This window comes from Aquarana catesbeiana, linkage group LG01 (genome assembly GCF_042186555.1).
Source record: "Aquarana catesbeiana isolate 2022-GZ linkage group LG01, ASM4218655v1, whole genome shotgun sequence".
Classification (NCBI taxonomy): domain Eukaryota; kingdom Metazoa; phylum Chordata; class Amphibia; order Anura; family Ranidae; genus Aquarana; species Aquarana catesbeiana.
The window spans coordinates 127,557,175-127,581,451 of NC_133324.1; the positions used below are offsets into that span (position 1 = coordinate 127,557,175).

At 40.8% G+C, this 24,277-nt stretch overlaps 1 protein-coding gene across 1 annotated transcript in view; it reads right to left on the reverse strand.

Annotated features, from left to right (window-relative positions):
- IPO11 (importin 11) overlaps positions 1 to 24,277 on the reverse strand; it is a 677,548-nt gene that overhangs the window by 577,242 nt on the left and 76,029 nt on the right. Inside the window, 1 exon segment of the mRNA XM_073623616.1 lies at positions 21,621 to 21,824. Coding sequence (XP_073479717.1) covers positions 21,621 to 21,824 — 204 coding nt within the window.

The following is a 24,277-nucleotide window of genomic DNA, read 5'->3' on the forward strand; positions in this document are numbered from 1 at the left end:
TAATAAATTTATATGCATCTTGCGAGCGGCTGTGGCTGATTTTTGATAGTGCTCAAACGTGTGTATCCAAAAAAAACTTTCTATAGAGCACAAATTGCAGAGGAACCTGCAGAAAAAACAAACTCTATGCAAACAAGTACAAAATGTATGAAAAAAGTATATATAGCTGCTATACACCCTGGATGCTCATATTAAATCACTACAATCATAAATTAAATGTAATTTGTATAGCGCTAGTGTAAATTAAATACCCTATACCATAGTATATCAAAATACAAAACTACGGACGTGAGTATCACGTGCAATGCCAACATACAATCCAATCAATCAACCATGTTCCTCAAGATTCAAGGTTGAATAAAAGTTAATTTATAGTAGTTCTTATTGTCTGCTATATGGCATCTTTCACCTTTTGAGGACCAAAAAAAAAAAAAAAGCACTGTACTTTCTTCCAGGATGCACACAAAAGAAACGCAGAGGTGGTAATGGACCTCAGAGAAAGTAATGGTAATCCTTTTGTAGTGCACTGACACTCAGGCGCCCCATAATTATACAGGGACAGAAAATGTAAAGAAAAAAAAAAAAAAAATATATATATATGTATATATATATATATATATATATACATGCCACCAGGGAAAAATAACACCCCTTTTTTAACAATGTATTAAATCCAATGCCAAAGAATGTTCTGTGGGGTTCTTTCCTGTTATAAGACCCTGATCATTCAAAGTACCAGATTTAGAAATTTCTCCACATTCTCAATGGGCCAACTGCACTAAACAAATATCCTTATTTTCCAAAATCCACTACTTCATAGTCTATTTTTCAGGAAATCGTTCTTTGTTTTTCTGCCTCTTTATAATGTCCTCACTGAGCTTTCCAAACCGCTCCTTTTATTTCTTCACTTCTGTTTGCTTGGAGCAGTGCACTGCTCTCTACTCTCTACAAATCCCATAGTCCATCTCAGGAGCAAGCAAGAGAGTGGCTACATTTCTACATACAGTGGGACCATGGAGAATGAATGTAGCCACCCTGTAACTGGAAGCCAGATCACAGAAGAAAAAAAAAAAAAATTGGTGGTGGGACCCTCTGCACTTTATTCATTATAAAGGATGTTCAAGGAGTGCACAAAGCACACCATCTAGTTGTTCACACATAAGGGACTGCATCATTGGAGATTTGAATGCTAGCAGTTTCTTTTTCTCTTTAGTTATAGATCTGTCATATATTTGTATGCACTTTAACGCATAAATAAATACACGCATTGTTGCTGCTATTTGGTTCATCATTGTGTTGCGCGACACTTTTTCTATCTAAAAGGAAAAAAAAATTGGAAAGGCTGAGAGCAATAGAAGGGACTTTTTTTGAGTTAACCTCTTCAGCTCCGGAAGGTTTACCCCCCCATCATGACCAGGCCATTTTTTGTGATACGGCACTGCGTTACTTTAACCACTTCAGCCCCGGACCATTTGGCTGGCTAAAGACCAGAGCACTTTTTGCGTTTCAGCACTGCGTCGCTTTAACTGACAATTGCGTGGTCGTGCGACGTGGCTCCCAAACAAAATCGACATCCTTTTTTCCTCACAAATAGAGCCTTTTGGTGGTATTTGATCACCTCTGCGGTGTTTATTTTTTGCACTATAAACAAAAAAAGAGCGACAATTTTGAAAAAAAACGCATCATTTTTTACTTTTTGCTATAATAAATATCCCCAAAAAATATATAAAAAAACATTTTTTTCCTCCGTTTAGGCCGATACGTATTCTTCTACATATTTTTGGTAAAAAAAAAAAAATCGCAATAAGCGTATATTGATTGGTTTGCGCAAAAGTTATAGCGTCTACAAAATAGGGGATAGTTTTATGGCATTTTTATTAACATTTTTTTTTTACTAGTAATGGCAGCGATCAACGATTTTTATCATGACTGCGACATTATGGCGGACACGGCGGACAATTTTGACACATTTTTGGGACCATTGGCATTAATACAGCGATTAGTGCGATTAAAAATGTATTGATTACTGTAAAAATGTCACTGGCAGTGAAGGGGTTAACACTAGGGGGCAGTGAAGGGGTTAATGTGTGTCCTAGGAAGTGTTCTAACTGAAGGGGGAGGGAACTGTGCAGGGAAACTAACAGATCGTCTGTTCATACTTTGTATGAACAGACGATCTGTCAGTTCTCCCCTCATAGAACCAGAAACTGTGTGTTTACACACACAGTTCCAGGTTCTTCGTGTGCCCCGAGCAATCGCGGGATCACCGCCGGGCACTCGCATCGGCTCGGGGGGCGGAAATGGTACCGACGTACCATGACAGCGATTTGCGCAGCCGAGCCATGTTGCCGCAATATAACTGCGGCGGCTGGTCGGCATGCGGTTAACTGACAATTGCGCGGTCATGCGACGCTGCACCCAAATAAAACTGATGTAATTTTTTTTCCCCACAAATAGCTTTTTTTTTTGGTGGTATTTGATCACCTCTGCATTTTTGTTTTTTTTGGCTATGAACAAAAAAAGACCGACAATTTTGAAAAAAAAATATATATATTTTTTACTTTCTGCTATAAAACGCATCCAGTAAAAACAAAAAGGTAAAAAATATAATTTCTTTATCAATTTAGGCCAATATGTATTCTGCTACATATTTTTGGTAAAAAAAAAAAAAATCACAAAAAGTGTATATTGATTGGATTGTGCAAAAGTTATAGCATCTTCAAACCATGGGATATATTTATGAAATTTTTATTCTTTTTACTAGTAATGGCGGTGATCAGCAATTTTTAGCGGGACTGCAACATTGCAAGAGGACAAATTTGACACTAAGGTGTTTATTTACTAAAGCTAAAGAGGGCAAAATTGGTCACATTTCTGCATAGAAACCAATCAGCTTCTAACCTCAGCTTGTTTAATTAGGTGTTACTAAACCCACAACAGTAAAATCAGTCTGTATATGCAGAATAGCATGCTTGTTATACTCACTGTGGAACTTAAGGGGTTAATCCTCTGCATTGTGTAAAAAGGCTGTTTTATCCTGTATGCACAGATCCTCCCCCTCCTGCACTATAGATCTGGGGAAGGCCAGCTAACACAGGCAGGGTAGTTGACCTGCACATGCTCAGTTGTTTTTTTTATGCTGGAGAGAACATTTACTTGTTCGCAAAGCTAGCCAGGTCACATTATATTAACATCACACGTGTGGGCATGTATACAGGCTATAGTGGAAATCTCCTCCTAGCTGATCTCTCAGCACTGGAGAAACTGTGCAGTTTTATCATGTAACTGTGGTATACAGATCATCCAAAAAGGTATATAGTGGCAGTATTTTAATGTAAAAAGAAGATTTATAAACTGTGGGCATTGGGGGGGGGGGTTGAACTATTTTCGTATTACTGGATTTAGTAACACTTTAAGCTTTGGCAATAAAACCTGGAAGGCGATTGGTTTCTATGCAGAATTGTTACTACTGTTTTTTATTGGCGTATAACACTCACTTTTTCACCATGAAAATCAGGTGCAAATACCATGTGCGTGTTATACGCCAATACTTCAATTTTAGCTGCCTCGGAGGGGACAGGGAGGGAAGCAGGATGAGCGCCATCACATTACATACAGTGACAATCTCCTTTTTACTTGGCGGCCTCTGTAATAGGAAGTCCTGTCTCCTGGGCCGCCATTGGACCACTGTTCTGTCTATCATAGGAGATTCTCACTGTATGTAATATGTGGACGCTCGTCCCTCCCTGTTTCCTCTAGGCTGCAGATGGGCATCAATCAGGCTGCACTGATGGCTATGGTGAGGCTGCTGCATTGAAGGCAATGGTGAGGCTGCTGCGTTGATGGCAATGGTGAGGCTGCTGCGTTGATGGCAATGGTAAAGGCTGCTGCATTGATGTGGACTGATGAGTGAGGCTGCATTGATGTGGACTGATGAGTGAGGCTGCATTGATGTGGACTGATGAGTGAGGCTGCATTGATGTGGACTGATGAGGCTGCATTGATGGCACTTGTGAGGCTGCAGATGGGCACTGACCCTTTTTTTGCTTCAAAGTTCCTTATTTAAAATGTAAGTTTTTTTTCCTGAAACTTCCCTCTTAAAATGAATGTGCGTGTTATACACTTGTGCGTGTTATACGCCGATAAATACGGTAATTTTTCCGGCTCTAGCTTTAGTAAACAAACCCCTAAGTGACACTTTTTGGGGACCAGTGACACCACACGACACGCTCAGGCACCACCTCCGCCAGACAGATACGCCCCCCGCCGGTACCGCGCGAACACACTGTAGCAGGCACTCGGATGATCTCGGCCGCCTCCGGACCTGACCTGCGCATGCGCAGTTCCGAGCCAAGCTTCACAGACATTTTTTTTTTTACTAGCATCCTTTCTTCTTACTGGCATTTACAAGCAGGAGAAAAGTGCCTATTTTTTGCTGGCTGTCAGTAAAAATACTGACAGTTGGCAACACTGAGTGACACCAATACAGTGATCAGTGCTAACAAAAAATAAAAAAATTAAAAATAAAAATATTTTGCGCTGAAGGGCTGCCCTGCTGCAGTAAATGTACGTGGGGCAGACCGGAGGCGGTTAGGAATACGTACTTCAATTGATTTTTTTTAAACCAGAGTTTAGTTGCACTTTATTTAACAGAGGATACCATATTCACAATAATATTTCTGTAACATTACCTCTATGCATTTTATTGAAAAGGCTTGGGGGTCCAAAAGGCCCCTTCTACCATTTCACCAGTACAGGAGAGAAGTCTAGGTGTCCCCACCAGCATGATGCTATAAAAGTGAGAGTGTCTTTTTTCAGTACTATTTCTCTTAATTACACCAGCAAAAAATAAATGGGCTTAGTATTAGCACAGAAGAGATTATACAGTATATTTGCTGCTCTCTCGCTATAAGGATGTCGGCTGGTAGCTGGTTCACTGGTGTGTTCTAAAAAATGGGATACAGTTTTTATTTTTATTTATTTTTTTTATTTAAAAAAAAAAGTTGTAGGATTGGTGGAAAAGTGGATGTTTTTTGGTCAGCCTGATTCAAGTGGATCTGTTCATATGTACTGGACAATACACAAGAATTGTGAAGCCCAGAAGAAGCAGCTACCAATTATTCTACCCCTGCACATTAGAAAGTTTAAAATATATATATTCTGACAGGTAACTTTAAACAATACACTCACTTACAGACATCCAAAGACTTCAGGTTCTTCCTCGCTATCTACCTTTACAGAATTAAACTGGTAACACAGCTCCACCTACTGTGCACAAATACAAACTACAGCGCTAACCAGCTCTGACTGGTTGCCCTATTCGCTGTGGCCCTTCGCAATAGCAAACTTTTGGCAGAATTGTATTTCTCAGCTGGCATAAATCTGATTGTGGTTCTGTTCTCAATACGATATGCCTTCATTAGCAGGCTAATTCAGTTATAGGTCTGCTGCATCATAAGCAAAACAAATGTTAAAAAAGCCTCCCGCTGCCTGCAGTTAAGCCAGTCATAGCTGTCATATCTGTCAGAGGCACAATGTTATAAGTGGAGATTTTGATTCATGCCACCTTCCGGCCTGGACTTCAATTACCTCAATGTTACAGATGGAGACGTTAAAAACTGTTGGGACACACTGTGAAGCAGGTAACATTTTAAGTGCATAACGGCGGCATTGGCTTTGCCATAGCAACAGCTTCCGATGGGGAGAAATATATTCATTACATCAGAAATTGATTCTGTTCTCTAAACTAGCTGGGGACTGGCACTGCAGGACTTGAAAATATTTTTCCCAGCACAAAACGTAAAAAGGCAATTACTTAATAGCAAAGAAATTAGGGCAAAAGAGGAGAGCGGGCGAGGATTGGGGGGCATGTTGCGTTCTGTCCCTGGATTGGATGACTCATGTATACAGAAGATAAACATTGGCAACCGGGTCACGGAAACAATCTGCAAACTCATTTCAACCAAATTAAGTTTTTATTTTTTTTATTTTTAAATAAAGAATGACATTTTTCACCACTCGGTAAACAGTTTAAATTATTTAAAAGCAGAGCAGGGTTGTACTGTTTTCTAATAATGAATTATTTTCTTACAAGGCAAACAAGCCATTAGTCCAATACAAATAGGGAAACTGACCAGATTCATCCAAACTCAAGAGGAAAAATGGAAAATATTGTGGCTTAACCATTTCAATACAGGGCACTTTTACCCCCTTCCTGCCCAGGCCAATTTTCAGCTTTCAGTGCAGTCACACTTTGAATGACAATTGCGCGGTCATGCAACACTGTACCCAAATGAAGTTTTTATCATTTTGTTCGCACAACTAGAGCTTTCTTTTGGTGGTATTTAATCACCACTAGGTTTTTTATTTTTTTGCTAAAAAAAAAAGTTTTTCTTTGTTTTCGTTCTAAAATTTTGCATATAATCTTTCTTCATGAATTGAGGCCAAAATGTATTCTGCTACATTTCCTTGGCGAAAAATAACCCATATATGTGTATATTATTTAGTCTGTAGGAAAGTTATGGAGTCAACAAACGATGGTGTATCTGAAAATCGATCAATCCTGATGTACTGACGACCTATCTAATTTCTTGAGGCTCAAAAATGTCAGGGCAGTACAAAATATCCCCCAAAATACTCCTTTTTGCTTTTTGGAAAGTAGACAGGCAGCAGAGAAAGCAAGGAGAGACAGTGAGTAGATCGGCAGGGTGCAGGGACACACAATGGGAGAGACTTCCAGCTGTAGCAGTGCTCTCCTGAAGACAGCGGTGTGCCAAGTCTTCATCCAACCTTGCGCTGGGGAGTCTCCATGTGTGTGTCAGGCGAGAGGACTGGGAGGAGGAAGCAGCCAGGTGGGCTGGTGGCAGCCAGATGGGTTAGCATTTCTGCAAGCAGTAGAACTGGGCTCAATGTCTACAGGGAGGCAGAAGGTAGGGGGAGATGCTGTTCACTCCACATGTGCTACTTTACCAAGGAACTGCAAGTTGCTAGCCTGTAATGGGCTGTTGCGGAACTAACTAGAGACTGTTAGTTCCTCCAGCAGCTTTAATTTTTTATTTTTACTAATTTTATTTATTTTTATAATATACTGTACCTTTATTTTTATTTTTTATCATTTTTTATCAACTCTATTGCTATCACAAGGGATGAACATCATATAGTTAATAGCCAATGCCAAAGGTTACAACCTTACTAGGCTAGGATGGGACAGGAGAGCACAGTAAAGTACCGTATATACTCAAGTGTAAGCCGAGTTTTTCAGCACATTCTTTTGTGCTGAAAATGCCCCCCTCGGCTTATACTCGAGTCAAGCACTTTTCTGCAGCAGAGAATGACATTTTCCAAACCGAATTTGGGGCCCTGTATCTCGGGGCCACTTAGAGCTAGGAACCCCGAATTTGGTGTACAAGCCCAGTTGAACCAGCACTACAACATATCTAGCTGGGGTTCCTAGCACCAAGTAGCCCCGAGATACTGGGCCCCAAAGTCGGTTTGGAAAATGTCATTCTCTGCTGCAGAAAAGTGCTTGACATTTTCCAAAACGACTTTGGGGCCCCGTATCCCGGGGCCACTTGGTGCTAGGAACCCCATGTTGTAGTGCTAGTTCCACTGGGTTTGCACACCAAATTTGGGGTTCCTAGCACCAAGTGGCCCCGAGATACGGGGCCCCAAATTCGGTCAACTGTGTCCATCTGCAGCAATGTCATTTCGGGACCCTTAGGGTCCAGAGACCCCAAATTTTGGCTGCAGCTAGGGGGCATCAAGGAACCCTTAACTGCCGAGTTTGAAGTTCAGGGGACCTATGGCTGGAAATGGGCACAGTGAGGCATGCAAATGGGCACAGTGAGGCATGCAAATGGGCACAGTGAGGCTGCAAATGGGCATTGTTGACCCTCTTTTCCACTTACAGTAGCTGCTGCATTTCTCACCCTAGGCTTATACTTGAGTCAATAACTATTCCGAGTTTTTTGTGGTAAAATTAGGTGCCTCGGCTTGTAATCGGGACGGCTTATACTCGAGTATATACGGTATTTTTGTGCATTATCACTGGCTGTAAAAAATTATACTGGAATCATGGTTGTAGCCTCAACCATGATTCCTGTATAACCACCTAATATATATGTACAGCGGTATTGAGGTGGTGTCAGTTATCAGCCCTAAATTCAGGCAAGAGACAGGTTAACCCCTATCGGTCTTACAATGTGTCAGTAAACGGACATGAGAGATTCAGGTGTTTGTTTTGCGTGAACGTGCACATATATGCGTGTTCGCACATTTTCACGCACAATACCTTCCTAGAGGAAATTTGTTCATGTTTATGCTCATACCGCTCGATATTGGCAACATGTGTACCAAGCCTGTCCAACAGAAGATGGAAGAACATCCAGCTTCTGTAGAACAGGCATTCTAGAAAACCTGCAATTACATGTGCATGTCATGTGTGGAAGATGCTGACATGTGGAGAGTGCAGAGGAGTCATCCGCTGCTGCCCCTTTACTGTCATAGCACAGACAGGAGGTAGGGTGGGGGGAGTGCCGGTACCTTTTCGTGACAGGGACCCACTTCCGATCGGATTGCTGTGGCTGCCAGCAGCCTTCTGGGACATGTCACAGGTCCTATAAAGACGCAGGACCATTCACAAAGCACAGACCGGTGAAGAACAGGTTTGGGTGGGGAAAGCACTAGCCCAATGCTACCCCTGTAGCTGCTTATTTTTTTTTTTTTCCCCAAACAGGGCAAAGAACCGCTTTAAACTGCAAACCCTGTGGCAGATAAAACAGCTCTCATATATGCATTTCTACTGCATACACAGTAGATATAGTTTAGCCTTTACAATAGTTCCCCAAGTTTTACTTGGCATCATGCAATTTTAAGTATTTTTTTAAACCAAATGAGAAAATAGCACACACAGTTTTAAAACAAAAAGGAGGCCAGATGCTTAATAAGTGGGTGGTGATGCAAGCAAAATGAGGTTGCTGCATATGGGGATTTTGGGAGACATTTGTTGTTTGAGAAAAAAAAAAAAAAAAAAAAAGAGCCTGAACTAGTGAACAGGAATATGCTTGCAGCTTGCAGAACTGGTCTCCATGCTCACATCTAAAGCATTCTTTAAATAAAGCTGAGCATACAAGGAGAAAACTCCTTACACACCGTGGGATGCTTCACTGCGCTAATGTTTACATTTCTTTTCTACATTAATTGCAAATGAGGCTAAATAAAACAAGAGGTGAGCAGCATTTTATATTAAACGGAATATTCAGAATTCAGGAGAATTCAACCCTCCAGCCAAGAGACACTGTCTGTGCTTCAGATTACTGTGACAAAGAAAGCGCCAGTGACTTGAAATTAAATGAAGCATATAAATATGATAAAACACTTAGGAGGATAGAGAGAGATATACATATACACACACACACTTACCAAACTTTGATATAGACATCTATTATCCAGAGACATCAAGGCATTACAAACTTTTTTGTTCAATCCACCTGATGAATAGATGCTGGAAACTGTTCAGACTGTACATAGTGTCATTAAAACAAAAAACTTTTGACAAGGGCCGAGCAAGAAACTTTGGAATGCGGGTGATGAAATAGATTTCAGAAGGGATGGAAGCCACACAACCGCAGTTCATTCAATTAATTTTTTTTTTTTCGTTTTTTCACCAAACATTGAGATATACAGGAAACATGAAGGTGCACAGAACAGTTTCAGGCACCCTGCCCTTTAACTTAAAAAAGGCTGAGAACTCTAGAACAGTAAAACCATCTCTCTAATGTATATCTACAGGTCAACTATATATGCCACTGTTTAGTCAAAGTGAATACATTAATTTGCATGTATAGTGCATGTGCGACATCAATCTCTTTTGATACAATGCAGACGGAAATTATTCACAGCTCTTCAATTTTTACACATTTAGTTGCATTACAGCCTTATTCCAAAATGTTTTTTTTCTTCAAATCTTTGCAAATTCTTAAAAATGAAAAAAATTCCATGTATATATTTCCAGCTTTGCCATGACACTCAAAATTGAGCTCAGATGCATCCTGTTTCCACTGATCATACTTGAGATATTTCTACAACTTGACTGGAGTCCACCTGTGGTAAATTGAGTTGATTGGACATTATTTGGAAAGGCACACACCTGTCTATATAAAAAGGTACCACAGCTAACAGTGCATGTTAGAGCACAAACCAAGCCACAAAGTCAAATGAATTGTCTGTAGACCTCCAAGACAGGATTGTATTGAGGCACAGATCTGGGGAAAGGTACAGAAATATTTCTGCAGCATTGAAGGTCACAATGAGCACAGTGGCCTCAATCATTTGTAAATGGAAGAAGTTTGTAACCACCAGGACTCTTCCTAGAGCAGGCACCCCCCGTCAAACTGAGCGATCGAGGGAGAAGGGCCTTAGTCAGGGAGGTGACTAAGAACCTGATGGTCACTCTGACAGAGCTCCAGCTTTTCTTTGTGGAGAGAGGAGAACCTTCCAGAAGAACCATCTCTGCAGCACTCCACCAATCAGGCCTGTATGGTAGAGTGGCCAGACAGAAGCCACTACTCATTAAAAAGCACATGACAGTCTGTCGGAAGTTTGCCAAAAGGCACCTGAAGGACTCTCAGACCATGAGAAACAAAATCCTCAGGTCTGATGAAAAAAGATTGAACTCTCTGGCCTGAATGGCAAGTGTCATGTCTGGAAGAAACCAGGCACCGCTCATCACCTGGCCAAAACCATCCCTACAGTGAAGCATGGTGATGGCAGCATCATGTTGTGGGGATGTTTTTCAGTGGCAGGAACTGGGAGACTAATCAAGATCGAGGGAAAGATGAATGCAGCAATGTACAGAGACATCCTTGATGAAAAGCTGCTCCAGAGCACTCTGGACCTCACACTTGGGCAAAAAGTTAATGTTCCAACAGGACAACAACCCTTAGCACACAGCCAAGATAACGGAGGAGTGGCTATTTGACAACTCTATGAATGTCCTTGAGTGGCCCAGCCAGAGCCCACACTTGAACCTGATTGAATATCCCTGAAGAGATCTGAAAATGGCTGAGCAACCGACACTCCTTATGGAGTATGAGAGGTCCTGCAAAGAAGAATGGGAGAAACTGCCCTAAAATACATGTGCCAAGCTTGTAGCATCATACTCAATAAGACTTGAGGCTGTAATTGGTGTCAAAGATGCTTCAACAAAGTATTGAGCAAAGGCTGTGAATATTTACGTACATGGGATTTTTTTGTTTTTTATTTTTAATAAATTTGCAAAGATTTCAAACAAACTTCTTTCACATTGACAATATGGGGTAATGTTTGTAGAATTTTGAAAAAAATAATGAATTTAATCCATTTTGGAATAAGGCTGTAACATAACAAAATGTGGAAAAAGCGCTGTGAATTCTTTCCGGATGCACTGTATTGCACAATCAGCAATAAGTGGAGCCCCTGCAGCCCATCCTCTAAAGAGTGTCTGTCTAACAGACATCGTTTTCTTTACCAACACATCTCATACATATTCCAAAAGACTGTTTTAAATATAAAGCAACGTCCCGAGTTACACTCATTTTTATGTACTACTAAAGCGGATTTCAGGTTTAACTGCTTACCAATCGCCGCGCACAGATGTACGTCGGCAGAATGGCACAGGCAGGCAAATGGGCGTATAGGTATGTCCCTTTAAAATTTGCCACCTTTCGGGCGCGCGCCCGCCACACAAGCATGCCTGCGGGTCCCGGGAACTTTATGTTCTCTGGCGGCCCGCAATTGCGTTGTGGAGAGGTAGAACGGGGAGATGCCTTTGTAAACAAGGCACTTCCCCGTTCTGCCTTGTGTCATGACAGAGATCTATTGATCACTGTCTTGTCCTAGGTAGCCTCCCCCCCCAGTTAGAATCACTCCCTAGGACACACTTAACCCCTTAATTACCCCCTAGTGGTTAACCCCTTCCCTGCCAGTGTCATTTACACAGCAATCAGTGCATTTTTATAGCACTGATTGCTGTAAAAATGACAATGGTCCCAAAATAGTGTCAAAAGTGTCCGATGTGTCCGCCATAATGTCGTAGTCATGATAAAAATCGCAGATAGCCACCATTACTAATAACATTAATAATAATTACTAAAAAAAAAGCCATAAAACTAGCCCCTATTTTGTAGACACTATAACTTTTGCGCAAACCAATCAATATACGCTTATTGCGGGGTTTTTTAGCCAAAAATATGTAGAATACAAAAATCGGCCCAAACTGGGGGGGGTATATTTATATTTTTGGGGGATATTTATTATAGCAAAAAGTAAAAAATATTTTTGTTTATAGCGCAAAAATAAAAACCGCAGAGGTGATAAAATACCACCAAAAGAAAGCTCTATTTGTGGGAAAAAAAAGGACATCAATTGGTCAAACATTCTCATAGACACACTCCTAAAGCTTGTGGACAGCCTTTCCAGAAGAAGAGAACTGCAAAGGGTGGGCCAACTCAATACTGAACCCTATGGACTAAGGGAGAAGCCTTTAAAGTTCATGTGCGTGTAAAGACAGGCGTCCCAATACTTTTGACAATATAGTGCATCTTGCTTGATTAGCTGCATCCTTGGCTACAGTAGCCAAGGAATGACAGCTCTGAAACTGGAAATGATTAAATCATCATCGCTTGTGGGCTTATTGGTCACAGAGGAGATCAGGTATTGGATGTTCCTCAATCTTCTCTGTATCAAACTATTCCAGCCATTTACCATAGTCCTGGGCTCCCTGGAGTAACTGGAGAGCCCTGAAACCATCATGGGCAGAGGGTGGATCTTCTCACTACTGTAAAAGGGATCAGCCAGCTGTAGAGCCGCCTGGATCACTTGTACTGAACAATTGATCGGCCGTTGAACCAAGAGCTTGTTTGAACCACTCCAAGTCCAGGACGTTTAAAAAGCCCTAAGGATGTGAAATAGTAAAAGTGTTTGTCAAGGCAAACTAATGAATAAATATAATATATATATATACACACACACACACACACACATTTCAGCAGGACATGCACATCTCTGCATGTTTTATTCCCAAACAACCTGGGTCGGCGAGGATCGTTCACAACTTTTAAAGAACGTGTAAAGAACGTTCACAGTCTGTCTACAGGTTCACTTTAAGCCATAACCTGGCCAGTAAAACTATACACATAACCATAACATTTTATGTTTTTAAAGCAAAAAAATAAAATCTTGAAAAAGCTATTTGTGATGCTGAGGGTGATTTCATAGCCTAGGAAGAAATGGACTGGATTATTCACCAAAACACCTCAAGAGCAAAGGCGTCAAACATATCAAAACATATTCATCTTAAAAAATGTGTTTATGAAAATAAAATGACTGTCTGCTGCACATGTAAATTACAGTCTGAGCAGGCCATGGAAACATTTGGAATAGAATTCAGTGAATTACAGCTGGGTTTTCATCAACAAAAAAGGCTATTGCAGCATATGAGCGATGTTCTATTTTGCCTCCTATCAATGCTGTCATAAATGCCAATTTTTATCTATCACAGAAGGTTGGAAAAGTTGATTAAAATCTGTTACCAGTTTTTATTTTCCCTCTGCATCTGTGAAAAATACTGAAGTAGAACACTGAGCAAATATAATAAATGTCCCCTCAGTATAGTCATGTATTCCACATACATTTTATGCATATGTTTTAAGAACTGCTAGGTTAATTATTTGATATTGAATTGTATAATACATTTCCGTAATAATTTCCTGCATACCAAGGATCATGCAGAGCGTGACAGTACCAATACGGAGAGCCGGAGCTGTGGAAGCAAGGAGTATGGGAGAACCAGGCCAGTGGGGTGAAGCTCATTCAGAGCCCAATGAGCAGGCTGGAGGAAAGCAGGTAACAGGAAAAGTCTGAGGCTCTGAAGAATGTTGTTACCCTTAAAGTGGTTGTAAAGGCTAAAGGTTTTTTTTGCCTTAATGCACATCTCTGCATTAAGTTAAAGCGGAGTTCCGCTAGAAAAAAAAAAATAAATAAAAGTCAGCAGCTAAAAATACTGCAGCTGCTGACTTTTAAAATAAGGACACTTACCTGTCCTGGGCGCCCGCGATGTCCTCACCCGAAGCCGAACCTTCCCTCGAGTGGAGGCGCCAGCATCTTAAGTACGGGAATCAGGAAGTGAAGCCTTGCGGCTTCACAGCCTAGTTCCCTACTGTGCATGTGCGAGTCGTGCTGCGCATCCTGACTAGTCCCTGCTGTCTTGTGTGTCTCCCAGAAGACAGCGAGGGGGGCGAAGGAGGGGCTGGTCAAGGTGTAGATCCCCGCAGATACTAGGGCAATCTTTCGCCAGAAGTGAGAGCAAATACCTGTATTAGACAGGTAGCTGCTCTCCCTTACCCCCCCCCCCCCCCCCAAAGATGGCAAATGTAGCACTGGAGGGGGGGGGATGAATCCGGACAGCGCAAGTTCCATTTTTGGGTGGAACTCCGCTTCAGTAAAAACCCCCCAAATATTTACCAGAGTCCAATCTCGTTCCAACGCTGCTCTAACTCTCCCTCCTCACTGGACTCAGTGGGAGCCGATGGCTCCTGCTGCTGTAAATAAAATCCAGTGATGAGGAGGTGGGGGGTCTGGGCCAAGCCGCATTCTGTATGTGCTTTCAATCAAGATGTCAAGCCATTAAATGGCTGGTGTCACAACTGATCACATGTGCACCAACACAGCAATTGCAGAACAAACAGTGGCTAAGATGGTAGCTTCTTTGGCTGTAAAGAATAAGAGGGTTTAGTTCTGCTTTAATCTCTAAGAGATTGTTTAGACGAACTTCAGATTTAGAAACAAGTCAAATGCAGAGTTTCTTTTTTGGTGTTTCTGAGATGTTTAAGGTACATTGATTTGTTTCTTCAGTTGCTCAGCAAGTTATTTCTGAGTTGGATCATGTGGCTTTGAGTTTCTTTTGTATTTGCATTGACGTTTATAAGTAAGAAAAGCAGTTCAGATGCATACAAAAAAAGTTTGCAAATGTGAACTCTTGGACATATGTACAAAAATTTTAACGAACTTCAACCATTTTAACTTTCACTACATTTTTACTGATCCAAAGAACACTGCACCACAGGTTCCCTTTACTATCTATGATGAACCACACCTGCAGCTCTTCCCACCATCTTGTGCAGAGTGCACAACAATAATAAATCAAATAAACCAAAATGAATGAGCGCTAGGTGTCATTACTTAACCATATGCATCACACAAAAATCGAAATTAGTGAAATCATTGATATATTGACATTTCACTGAGTAATATTGAATAAATCAGTGATATAAAGGTGATCTGTAGTTAACTGATAGAGGATTTGGCAGCCAAGGCATTAGCCAGGATATGCCACTAAGTCTAGGTAGATAGTGGGGTCTGTTTCAAGATAGAAAAAATAAAAGAGGTAAAAAGATCTGCATAGCAGGACTAACACAGAAACCCACCATCAAAAACAGAAGGTTCTAGGTCGTCTTGTATATATGTTAACTGTATGTTAGGCAAAAAAGAAATGGGAACCTGACAAATATAAGCTGCATTGCAAATACTGTAATAAACAAATATCCACTGACCCCTGCTTGTCGTTGGTACACAGCGCAACATGTGTGCAACGTTAACAGCGCTGCAGATACTAGAATGATTGTCGGAATGGGGTGAATTTACTAAAACTGGAGAGTGCAAAATCTGGTGCAGCTCTGCACAGAAACCAAACCGATTCCAGGTTTTATTGCCAACACTTAATTGAACAAGCTGAACTTAGAAGCTGATTGGCTACCATGCACAGCTGCACTTGATTTTGCAGTCTCCAGTTTTAGTAAATCAATCCCAGTGTGTCCATGGGCTAAGAAGGAGCCGGTCTCAGGTTAGATGATAAAGAATGCGTGCTTCTCTTCAGTCTGAGAAGAAACCCCCACCTCCTAGTCTTCAGTTTGCAGGCATAATAATTTAAATATCAGCAGGCTATGAACACTGCACACAAGTCAGAGTTTAACATTAACATTAGGTGAGCCAGTAAGCACTAAGGTAATTTTTGCAAGGCAGCTGACAGATTCCTGATGCCAACTAATTTAGTATTTGCCCCACATATCCTTAAAGTGGAAGTAAACTTCCATCAATTGTTTGTACCTATAGGTAAGCCTATAGGTACTCTAAATATCTGTAAATATCATAATGTCATTGGCGCATGCGCTCTGAAGGAACGGCCACTCGTGCTGTTTCTTCAGAGCCCTGTGCCGTTACGGCCAGCTCCCACATGCATGCGCGGGAGTGATGTCACCCGGCTCCGGCCAGTCACACAGCCGGAGTCCATGGACCCGGAAGGAAGACGGGCTACGATGGATGCGGCCTCCAGCGTTGACAACGAGGGCTTCGTTTGCAGGTAAGTTTCACATAATGTCCTAGTATGCGATGCATATTAGCACATTATGCCTTTACTTTGCAGGTCAGGGGTAAAAAAAAGCAGCGCTTTACTTCCTCTTTATTCATTTAAAGATATTCATTTAAATATATTAATTTAAAAGTGTCATGATCTAGCCAAAAAAAGCATAGGTTTTGGGTAATATTTTCACTTATTTTTAGAAGCATTTTTACCATCAGTCACTGTCCAGCCAGGGAAAATTATTCTGCAAACGCATTTTAGCTATACAGTGTCAAGGGGAGGCCAAATGTTTGAATCGTGTGTGCGGCGCGCCTAACCAGCAGGAAGCCACACATCAGTGCATTTTCTCGCTGGAAACCAAGGTCTCTACATCACAAAGTTGGCACAAAGTTGGTGTAAAGTTCCACTTAGCAACTGAGACAGATGTGTGTACCTCACACCTCAAAGAGTTTGAAAAAAGGTTATAAAAGGAAATAACTCATAATTCACAACCATAAAGGCTTCCTTAAAGGGTAAGTTCACCTTTACAGAAAAATTTGTGAACTTACACTGGACCCCCTCCTCATTCCACCCCCCACCCCCCCCCCCGGTTCCTCTGACCTGGAGCCCGGCGATGACACGCTAGGAGACCTCTTATAGCACCTCACCGGTCCGAGGCTTAGAAATCCCCTTGGCTTAATCTCCTAAACGTACATCGTAAGGAGGTACGTATAGGAGCATTCTGATTGGTCGGCGCCGTTACATGGGTGGAGCCGACCAATCAGAACCCATGTAGTCCGTGCTGTCACCGCAGGAGGAGAGAAAGCCGTGGGGATTTCAAATCGCCGGACTGGTAAAGTGGCTATATTATCTGTCAGAACGAGTGAGCGCCGGACTCCAGGTTGGTTAGCGGGACCAGGTGCGATGGGAAGGGAATCCAGTGTAAGTTCATCTTACAGATTTTCTGTAAAGGTGAACTTACACTTTAAAATCTTGGTGGCGCAAAGACAAGCTGTTTGACCACATACATGCTAGTTTTATGGCAAAATAAGGGATAGTTATTGATATTTAGATATTTTTGATCTTTTCTGCTGCAGCTGGCACTGGTAGGTGTAAAGTTTGGAATGTTCGCATAACAGATAAACAGTTGGAACTACTACTCTTACTTTCAGATCCATATCTGGAACCAGCTATGAGGTTTTGAAGAATTTGTACAGACACCCTAGTAATATGCAGCAGTCAGCCTTTTCCATCCAATTGGACAGTTCAAGTGGGTGGAAACCTACTTGATCTGTAAAGTATAACAATTGAAATCTGACAAACTATTGATCATATCTGGAAGAAACTCATTAATATAGTGGGCTTGGTCCAAGTTTTCTAGTTCCCGCCCTAGGAGCGGGAGAAATATTCCCTCTCTAAGTTTACTCTTTTATTTTTAATGCTGTTTGCTTGTATGTCTTACTTCTGTTTTTGGAACCTTTTTTAACCCTTTTCTATGACTGCCTGCCTAGAGGTATTAAATATAAAAATGATATGCTAGTTTTTGCTTGCTTTAAAGAAGACACAAGTCTAAAGAGACGGTTATAAGACTGCGTTGTATTGTATTATCAGTGCCTATGGGCTAAATTGTAAATAATTGCTAATCTGACTGCATGCATTTTAGTACCATTGTGTGGAAGTTATCATAGTCAGAGATCTATGTGCCTACATGTGTTGTGCGTTGCATTAAGAAAAAAGATGCATTATTTTGTCCGTTTTGGTACACTGACAGCCCATACAAATTAATGGGTTACTTTTTTTTTTTTTAATTCTTTATTTTATTATGTATTTTCAATAACACCAAATACAGAGGATACACGTGAAAAGGACCCTATTAGGGTCTTGATGATGCAACTAAATGAACAAGACCCAATATCCAAAGCAGCGGTCTGCTTAACACAACAAGCCATTCAACAGAGAAATTGTTATAAAACTGTTTAGTAGTCCAAATCTGGCCAAGCACAATGCATAACAAAAGACCGAAACTACCACATACAGCCTATCATGCAATACCCTCTGCACACACAAAAAAATAAAAAATATAAATAATAGGGAAATGAAAAACATTTAATATGAATAAATGGGGCATATTGGAAGGACATAAAATAATATAAAAAAAAGGGGGATTGTAGATGGGGGAGGAGAGGGATTTCCCCCAGAGCGAGACGGGGGACAGGAAGGGGCCTTTCCCTGGTCTTCGCATCACTGAGCCTTCAGAAGATGCAGATTTTACCTCACTCATTTTGTTTCTGGCAAAGATTTGTGAGCTAGTACACAATATCATGCCAATACAGCTATTTCTGGAGGAATTCCTCCCTGGTAAACTTCTCTATTTCCAAAAGATAGGAATACAACTTTTTGCTGCACTCATCAATTACAATAGAATGCCTACATCGGGCTTACTGGAAATCTTGTGATGGTGTAACAGAAAAAAGGCCTGAGGTATCTCATAGTCCATTATGTTTTGGGTATTTCAAAGTACCATCGACCAGAAGGTTTAGAGCTTACTACAGGACCAAAAAATATGCAGCATGTATCCCACCACTTCTCTGCACCTCCAACACATCACTGTGCACTGTGGGAACATTTTGTGGATCCTGTGGAGAGTACAGTACGATCTGGTCAGGATATTAAATCCCGATTCTTGGTATCTTAAGCAAAGTAACGTTTTGTACGTAAAGAGGAAGATCAGATCTAGCTGTTTATCAGAAGAAGGTATCCAAAGGTCACTTTCCCATTTGGCGGCTTAAAAACTGCCTTGGGGAAGTTAAATAAGCAGTAAGTCTGAGACATTGTATGACGCAAAGGCGTATGGCTGCCACATAGCCTGTCGAAAATGTGTACGTTTACATGTAAAAGATAAAGCTGTGGGAAGGGAAGACAAAGTGAGTGGGTTGTATTTTCTTCCAAAATGAGAAAGAGGACAAAGCTGGATTTGAGGCTATTTATGCCCAAAAAGCCATAGGCCCGGGCATGTGAACAGTCTTCAGAATAACTTTCGTTGCTGTAATATCTTAAAACTCTGGTTTGACAGTCCTGGGCTAAATGATGGGTTCCCTATGATGGTTCTGGAGAAATCTGTTTATTCTGAAACACTTGAATGCATATACCCCAGGTCTCATCTACAATGGGGTGCAATCTGGGGAATCCATTTCAAACACCATGAGAGGCTCAACAGCGGAATCTCAGAATTTTATTGACCTCACCCATTAGAACAGCTAGGGGCTTTAATCTTTCCAGAAGGGTGGGGGGGTGGGGTGTCTGTGTCCCACAGGTGAGTTTTCCCTTACTTGTGTTTTAAAGACAACAGCAAGAGAACCAAAGTCTGTTGTATGTGAACATAAAAATTCTCTAAAATAATTTTCAGAGGAATAGGTGTCCCGATTAAACGATTTTACCTTCACCACTGTTCTGGTCATTTTTTTCTTAATGGCTATTGTCACTACCACAAATAGGTGAATAGGTTGAATTTTATTGTTCCCTACTCTAACTAAAACAAAAATACATTCTGTGGCTATATCTAAAAGATTTGGAACTCAAGGCAACATTCTGGATCACTATGAGGAAAAAAACACACAAACTAAATTTACAGGGATGATGGATTGTTCCCAATTGAACTGGTCATAAGCACACCAATTTACCATTAATATAGCATTAATACAACCCCTGGCAAAAATGATGGAATCACCAGTCCCTGAGGATGTTCCTTCAGTTGTTTATTGTTGTAGAAAAAAAGCAGATCACAGACATGGCCAAAAACTAAAGGCATTTCAAATGGCAACTTTCTGGCTTTAAGAAATACTAAAAGAAATCAAGAAAAATAATTGTGGTGGCCAGTAACAGTTAGATTTATAGAACAAGCACAGGGAATAAATTATGGAATCACTCAATTTTGAGGAAAAAATGATGGAATCACCCTGTAAATTTTCATTACAAACACTAACACCTGCATCAGATTAAATCTGCTTGTTAGTATGTAGGTAAAAAGGAGTGATCACACCTTGGAGAGCTGTTGCAACAAGTGGACTGACATGAAGCATGGCTCCAACACCAGAGATGTCAATTGAAAAAAAGGAGAGGATTATCAAACTCCTTAAAGAGGGTAAATCATCACGCAGTGTTGCACAAGATGTTGGTTGTTCACAGTTGGCTATGTCTAAAACATGGACCAAATACAAACAACATGGGAAGGTGGTTAAAGGCAAGCATACTGGTAGACCAAGGAAGACATCAAAGCGTCAAGACAGAAAACTTAAAGCAATATGCCTTGAAAACAGAAAATGTACAACAAAACAAATGAGGAACAAATGGGAGGAAACTGGAGTCAACATCTGTAACCGAACTGTAAGAAACCGCCTAAAGGAAATGGGATTTACATACAGAAAAGCTAAAAGAAAGCCATCTCTAACACCTAAACACAAAAAAACAAGGTTACAATGGGCTAAGGAAAGGCAATCGTGGACTGTGGATGAAAGTCATATTCAGTGAAGAATCTCAAATCTGCACTGGGCAAGGTGATGATGCTGGAACTTTTGTTTGGTGCCGTTCCAATGAGATTTATGCAGACGACTGTCTGAAGAAAACATGCAAATTTCCACAGTCAATTATGATATGGGGCTGCATGTCAGGTAAAGCCACTGGGGAGATGGCTGTCATTAAATCTTCAATAAATGCACAGGTTTACATTGAAATTTTGGACACTTTTCTTATCCCATCTATTGAAAGGATGTTTGGGGATGATGAAATCATTTATCAAGATGATAATGCATCTTGCCATAGAGCAAAAACTGTGAAAAAATTCCTTGAAGAAAGACACATAAGGTCAATGTCATGCCCTGCAAACAGTCCGAATCTCAATCCAATTGAAAATCTGTGGTGGAAGTTAAAGAAAATGGTCCATGACAAGGCTCTAACCTGCAAAGATGATTTAGCAACAGCAATCAGAGAAGGCTGGAGCCAGATTGATGAATAAACAACTGAAGGAACATCCTCAGGGACTGGTGATTCCATAATTTTTGCCAGGGATTGTATATGTTCCAAAGAAAACCAATGAAAAAAAAATTGTATTTGAAATCCTCTTTAAACGTTCGTTATAAATGTTATCAGCTCAGCATTTCTTTGTTTTGGAATGTGATCTCTATAAATCTGTACACAGCCAACTCGAGGTGAAAACCCTCTGATCAGAGAACAGAACAAAGAATTTACTTACGCCTTGAAAGAGCTTCCTATCTGCTGCAAGTCTTTTGGAAGACAAAGTCTTGGTCACATGATAAAAAGTAAGCAATGCTCTGTGCTGACGAAGCTCATCTTGAACTTTTAGGGATTCAACGAGAGTTGGGATAAGTTCAGGCCACTGCTTGGGACAATCAAGCCTTGCCACTTTAGCTATTAAAACCGCAATCTGAGTAGCAATCTGCAAGAAAAAAAACAGTGCAATCATGTAAAGAAAAGGCCGTCAAGAAGCTAAAAAGAGCAGAACTTTTCTAAAGACAAACTGTTGGGTGACTCATATTTAAGGCTAGAGGGAAGTGCGCTACAGACACTTAAGCTGGCCATACACAGTTAAAATCTGGGCCGGTTCAGCAGGAACCAGCCAAGATTTGAACCCGGTATGGGCAGGCCGAATGTACCAAAGTAGATTGATTGATCGATCAAACAACTTGGGTTCAACCAGCCTGTCATATTTTTCATATGATTATTGCTAGCAGCGGTTATAGCCATTAGCAATAATCATTGTGCTCTCCCTCCGCCGGGAGAACAAAATAGCTCTGCAGGAGGGATTCCCCCATCAACACATTGGTTGCAGGAAAGTAACTAGCTCTGTCTATGACCAGCCCTACAGCACCAGATTACTAGGGGAACAGAAAAGTGATCAGAAAAGGTTTTTAAGCCTGTATGATTGATATTAATTCCAGCCAGTCTTTACCATTTGGCTGTGAGGGTCCCATAGACTACAGATTGCTACACAATACAGCCCAAACTGGCTGAATCAGTATCCTGAATCTGGTTACAGACCTAATCACTGACAAGCAAAATAGTGGGCAACTAAAAAAATTTAGCTAGTGCCTCCAGGGGCAGTTAGACAGGGACTGTGCTTCTTCCCAAAGACATGAGAAGCACCAGATCAGACTCCAATCATCAGATGTACCTTAACAAGACAGACTGAAATGTTCAGCACTAGGAGGATAGCACTCCACTGTTAAAAAAAGGCATTGTGTAGAAAATATTGAGGCTTTCTCTTTAGGACATATATTGGTTCATTTAAAATGTTAATGCAAGGGTTAATGGCTAGTTTTGTCTAAAGGAGAGGAGAAGTAGTTTTACTTACCTGATCCTCCGCTCCCCTGGCAGACAGCGCTCCCCCATGATCCAGCAGTGGACTGTCCCTCGGCAGTCTCATGTCAAGTGCAGGGCTATGGATTCTGCTCTGATCTTGATAACATCAGAACCCTAAACTGGTGGAGCGTGGGAGTGCAGATGCGAAGGGGATTGGTCTAACTACAGGGAGGAACAGAAGATCACATAAGTAAATCTCCTTCAATTGTTCCCCAAGGCATAAATGAACAATTAGCCCTTGCACTGTAGGCACATTCTCACTGCAAATGATCATTTTATTATTTGCCTGCAATTGGGCTTTAAAGTTTGTTTTTTTTGTTTTGTTTTGGATAGAGTAGGGAATAAATAAACACCAATCAGATTGTTACTTTTTTGTTTCCCTTTGGGGAGAGTTTCCATTTCATTAATGTCCTGTAAATATATTGGAAAGTGAGAAAAATTCTCTTGTTGGTGAACCCCCTCTTAGAGGGTTGTCATCTGGACAAAAGTCCCAATTGAATAATTTTCACTCTGAAAGTGGTCACCAAACAAAAAGAGAGGATTAATATTTCAGCAAGGACATAGACATTAAAAAAAAAAAAAAAAAACAGTGGTTCTAACCCTCCCATGCTGTATCCAAAAGTAAGAAAAAAGTGTTGGATTGAGATACCAAAACTTGTCTATTTATAAAGGTTTTCACACAACATTACCTAACTAGATTTGATTGGGAAAATGTAAGAATCATGGGAGAATGTTATGTGAAAACCTTTGAAAATAGATCCCATTATTTTTATTTATTTTTTTAATTTTATTTATCCCTGAAAACTCACTTATTCAGGGAAGCCTATCCCACATCCACCTAACAACTGTTCTCGAGCCACCCTCATCAAATCATTCTCCGCATCTATTACCTTTTGTACCACCACCCCCTCCCTTTAGAATGTAAGCTCTACGAGCAAGGCCCTCCTGCCCCTTCTGTATTGAACTGTACTGTAATTGTGCTGCCCCCCCTCTACATTGTAAAGTGCTGCGTAAACTGTTGGCGCTATATAAATTGTGTATTATAATAATAATAATAAAAATATTTTCTGCCAGGGCAAGTACAACTTGAACCAGGAGGGAATGCAGCCACGGTAATGAAATCTGTTCTTATTTACGTTAAAGCAATGAAACTAAAGCAAACATTTCATTGTCCTCCAGTATCTTTTCTCAGTTCAATGCAGTTCTCTAATAAGGAAATGTAGCTGGAGTTGGTCACCGAGCAGCACCTATTACTGAAGCTCATCATAACGTCAGTTATAGTTTTACTATCAGTAATGTAAAACTTTACTTTCAGTATTGCATCAGTTTGGTTATTTAATAAACCTCATTCTCTCTGTTACTGAAATGATAGGTACTGTTTTTAATTACATATATGTTTTGTTTTTTCCACTACAAACGAACATTAACAATAAGGCCCCTTTTAAACGGACATTCCGATCAGGTCCACCTGTCAATTCTTCAGGCGAACCTGATCAGAAGGTCTATTCATTCTTGTGGACAGGTGAGTAT